We start from the raw sequence: 4,662 nt of genomic DNA, 5'->3' as shown, positions 1-4,662 counted from the left end.
TTCCATCCATCCATCCATCCATCCATCCATCCATCCATCCATCCATCCACATCCATCCATCCATCCATCCATCCATCCATCCATCCATCCATCCATCCATCCATCCATCCATCCATCCATCCATCCATCCATCCATCCATCCATCCATCCATCCATCCATCCATCCATCCATCCATCCATCCATCCCTCCATCCATCCATCCATCCATCCATCCATCCATCCATCCATCCATCCATCCATCCATCCATCCATCCATCCATCCATCCATCCATCCATCCATCATCTTACGCTTGTTCCAAAGTCAGGTCGTGGAGGCAGCAGCTTGAGCAGGGAGGCACAGACATCTCTTTCCACAGCCACCTCTTCCAGCTCTTCTGGGATGACCCCAAGGCGTTCCCAGGCCAACCGAGAAACATAGTCTCTCAGCATTTCCTGGATCTTCTACAGGGTCTCCTCCCAGTGGGACATGCCCAAAGCACCCCCCTAGGGAGGCACCCAGGGAGCATCCTTACCAGATGCCCGACCACCTCCTCTCGATGTGGAGGAGCAGCGGTTTTACCCCGAGTCTCTCCTGGATGATTGAACTTCTCACCCTATCTCTAAGAGAGAGTCCAGCTACCCTGCAGAGGAAACATTTCAACCACCTGTATCTACGATCTCATTCTTTCGGTCACTACCCAGAGCTCATGACCATAGTTGAGGGTAGAAACGTAGACCGACCAGTAAACTGAGAGCTTCGCCTTAAAGCTCAGCTCCCTCTTCACCACAACGGACCAGTACAGAGTCCGCAATACTGCAGACGCTGCACCAATCCGTCTGTCAATGTCACGCTCCATTCTTCCCTCACTCGTGAACAAAATATAATTTCATAGTTTCATAATCCATACTGTGAGGGAGTGGTGGCGCAGAGGTTAGAGAAGGTGGGTCTGTGATCGGAAGATCTCTGGTTCAACTCCCAGTACGGACGCCATTAAAATGTGGGTAGGATTGGTGAAGCACCCACACCTGCCTCCACCCTCATTTGCCCCACTCTGGGCCCTTGAGCAAGACCCTTAACCCCCACCATTTGCTCCCTCGGGCGCCCTAGATGGCAGCTCTACTCCACACAGAGGGCTGTGGTAGCTCGTTGGTCTGTGGTTGTGTCAGGAAGGGCATCCGGCGTACAAACAATCGCCAAGTCTTTGTGCGACTTAGTTCGCTGTGTGACCCCTGAAGAATGGAGCAGCCAATCGAAGAAAAAAAAAATCCATACAGCAGATGTCAACTGGTTAATTATTTTTAACTAAAAAGTTGTCATCTTTCAATCTAGAAGAAACAGTTTAAACATCAGACAAATGAAGCACTTCAGCAACAAAAGGGAGGAACTCCATGTAAACTTCAGCACCTTACTGTTGTGACAATAAAGTCCTCACACCACCGCCAGCTGTGCCTACAATGGATTACAAGTGTAAAGGGAAAATAGTGGAATTTATTTTTGTTACATTAGATTAAAATCTCTCCAAATGAAGTGTATTTGTAATCTAGATTTTTAGGATTACACATTGCATTTTTGTTTAGAAACACTGGATCTTTTTATCGCCGTTCATGGAAAAGTGAATAAATTGTTGACGTACTTTGCTTTAGATAAATTAGAAAAAAAACTGTTTAGTTTCAGTAACATTTACTAATTAGTTATTAATTAAAGTCATACTAATTTCTAAAAGATAGTGCTGCCATTTTATTTCCTGGTGGTCACTGCCCACCTTGGCAGCTGATACAAGAATCATTATTATTTCTCATAAAGTGAGGTTGTAAAAGCCCAAACAAATTAAACACAACTTTAAAGGCACTTTTGAGTCTTTATTTTATTATTAATAAAACCCTTCATCACTACTGATATGAGCCCAAGTCACTTTGCTGGCCTTACATGATTCACTTTTGAGCTACGAACTGAGCCAATTAGGCTTCCCTGTGCACAAATAAAGACGGGGATGGCACGGCGGACATATGGCGCTGCCTGAGCAATTAGTATGTGTAAATGTAGATCAGACATTATGAAGATGAGAGGAATAAAAAAAAGCCAACAGTGATTGGTATTTTAGGTGTAACAGCTCGTGTTCTTACGGTGAAAACGAAGGCTGGACTGACAATTGGCTGACTCTATTTTTAAAGTGAAGAAGTGAGTGGGAGCAGCAGATATTTGCCAGCCATTTCTTCTCAGCTCAAATCTGAAATGTAAATGAGAGCATGCCAGGAGTTGAGACATTTGAGGAAAGGATTTTCTCTTTGAACATGTGGCCCACTCAGTGAAATTCACTGTGACACGAAAAAATGGGAATTTTGATTGACTGAATTTCTTCCATTTCTTGTTCTGAAGTTTGCACTGAACTTTAAGGAGCCAGATAACTAAAAATGAATCAGCCTAAACTTGGAGAGACGGAGCCTAGTAAATTTTACAAAGAAAGCATCACTTAAAAATACCATTTTAATGGTTTACCTCTCTCTCAGACCTCTGTCTGGCACCCTTCCCCCTTTAGGCTATTTGGGTTGAGCCTTTGGAAGAAATGATTAAAAATTAATATTGGCTCAAGATTGACAGCAAGCACCATTTGATGTGAGCCACAAAGCGGCCACGGGCTTGTTGTTAGCTTTCTGGCAGTTTCACAGGCGCCACAAACCTTCAGTGAGGAGGGGTGGGGAGATAGGACGAGATGGACAGGTTGAGGATTTACTCGTGGCGCTCAAAGAGCTGCGCTCTGGTTATCTCTCAACAATATGCATGACAGCCTCTGCAGGACTACAGAGAGTCAGAGTGTGGAGGCATACTGTACCAGCAGCTCTCTGTCCTCCGTCTCCACCTCTGCCACGGCGGGTAGCTTCTTCGTTTGGGTCCTGATGTAGCACCTCTGATGTTCAGCAAACCGGATACCAGTGATCCCCTTTAAAAAAGAAAACGAAATGAAAGAACGCTCAGAAATTCAGATGTATGTATGATTCATTAGCTCTCTGTGATGTGGATGTGCCAAAAGAAGTGAGGCGTTCTTTTTAAAACGCTCGGCTTTTTAATTTTTTATTTTTTTTAAACTGATAATCAAAGCTGTTAGAAAAAGGTAAAACCTAATGAGAAACAAGAGGTGTGTTTTGATCCTAGTCTTCTTTTTCTCTTTTCCTCACAGCGTATATAACATTTATGACTGCTTGGCCCTTTCTGCTCTGCTCTTGCTTCAAAGCTGGATGGAAGGTGGGGGTGCTCCACTGTGGCTGCACAATGCTTCACGGTAGGATATATTGCACAGGAGAGCCGAGCGACATTGTTGAGAATGAAGTGTTTTCTACGGCGAGCGCCCCCATTGAATTAGCCAGTCATAGGTCCCTGTCACTCTCTTAATCTGCTCAGTCAAGTGTGGAGCCACTCTCTTCAGCTCCAATGATGATCCTCCACTTTGTGGGCTCCATTCTGTCAGACACACAGACCCTCAATAGGCAAGAAAGATCTGTTGATTTTCTCTCTTCACTATTCTATGTTAATGTAAGATTCAGCCAGAATCCATCTGAAAGACTTTCAGTAGTTCAGTTCATTTCCTTTTTTTTCTGCTTGTTCAGCTTCCTGTATTAGAACAGACAGCTCGAGCCACATCTGACACTGCTGCTTTAAAATTGCATGAACTGAAATTTGCATGAGCCGTGCCATCATAATGGACTTGATTCAATCTAGATTTAATTACACTGTTATGACATCCCCTATGAACGAGTTAACTTGACCATGTGGCAGGGATTTCTTCGTGTTTCTTTTTTTTTTTTTTTTTTGCGGTGCCGTCACTCTTGGAACCAGATACCAGCTGCACCAGAGACAGTACAAAGTGATGGCTGTCATGACCCGCCGCATGCGATTTCAGCTGTGTGGAAAAAGGATGGAGCAATAATATTCCGGAGCACAAAAGCATGATGTTTTTGCCGACTTTATTGTGATGAGTCTTTGTTTAATTTGGCTCTGCCGTGTTGGTGAGTCACAGCAGAAGGGAAGAGGGCAGTGCAGTACTGTGATGAGATGCGATGATTACCGGGCTTGGTCAAGCAGAAAATGAAGAAAGACACATTAACACAAAGAAGAAAAATGGAAAAGTGATTTGATTTTAATAGAAAATGCTGAAATAATCACATGTGAAAGCTCTCAGCCTTGGAAAACTTGTTAGTGTGTGCAATTTTTTCTGTCATTTGGAGCTAAAGCTGTGTCAGCAGGTGATCTTTAGAACAGCGTCAAACTAGTCTTTTCATGATCACATTACAAAATACTAAACTTTATTGCTTCAGGTTGACATGCAAACTAATCCCATGGGATTCAGCACAAGTTTTCTATCCTAATTGTTCGTATAGTTAACAAATAGCTCACGAATCGCTGGGCAGATTTTATTAAAGAGTTTAGAAAACATCCTTGGGTGTACATCTACAACTGAATAACTTTAAAATTCAAACCAATCCAAATTGTACGGTGGCCTTGAGGTGTAAATGAACATTTGACAAAACAGACTTACATTAAGCCAAAGCAGAAGTGGCCAAAGCGGAACTGTCCAGAATAGCATTTGAAAAATCACAATTACATAAAAAAAAAAAAAAAAAAAAAAAGAATAACATTAAGCCAAAGCAGAAGTGACCAAAGCAGAAGATGCCAAAGCAGAAGTGTCC

The 4,662-nt window shown here is 43.1% G+C and overlaps 1 protein-coding gene across 1 annotated transcript in view; it reads right to left on the bottom strand.

The window, feature by feature from the left end:
• tnmd (tenomodulin) overlaps positions 1–4,662 on the bottom strand; it is a 90,501-nt gene that overhangs the window by 18,295 nt on the left and 67,544 nt on the right. Inside the window, exon 4 of the mRNA XM_037675708.1 lies at positions 2,811–2,918. Coding sequence (XP_037531636.1) covers positions 2,811–2,918 — 108 coding nt within the window. The remainder of the gene's footprint in view (positions 1–2,810; positions 2,919–4,662) is intronic.

Source organism: Nematolebias whitei, chromosome 4, assembly GCF_014905685.2.
Source record: "Nematolebias whitei isolate Nwh7 chromosome 4, NemWhi1, whole genome shotgun sequence".
NCBI lineage: Eukaryota > Metazoa > Chordata > Actinopteri > Cyprinodontiformes > Rivulidae > Nematolebias > Nematolebias whitei.
This window is presented reverse-complemented; position numbering and strand designations above follow the sequence as displayed.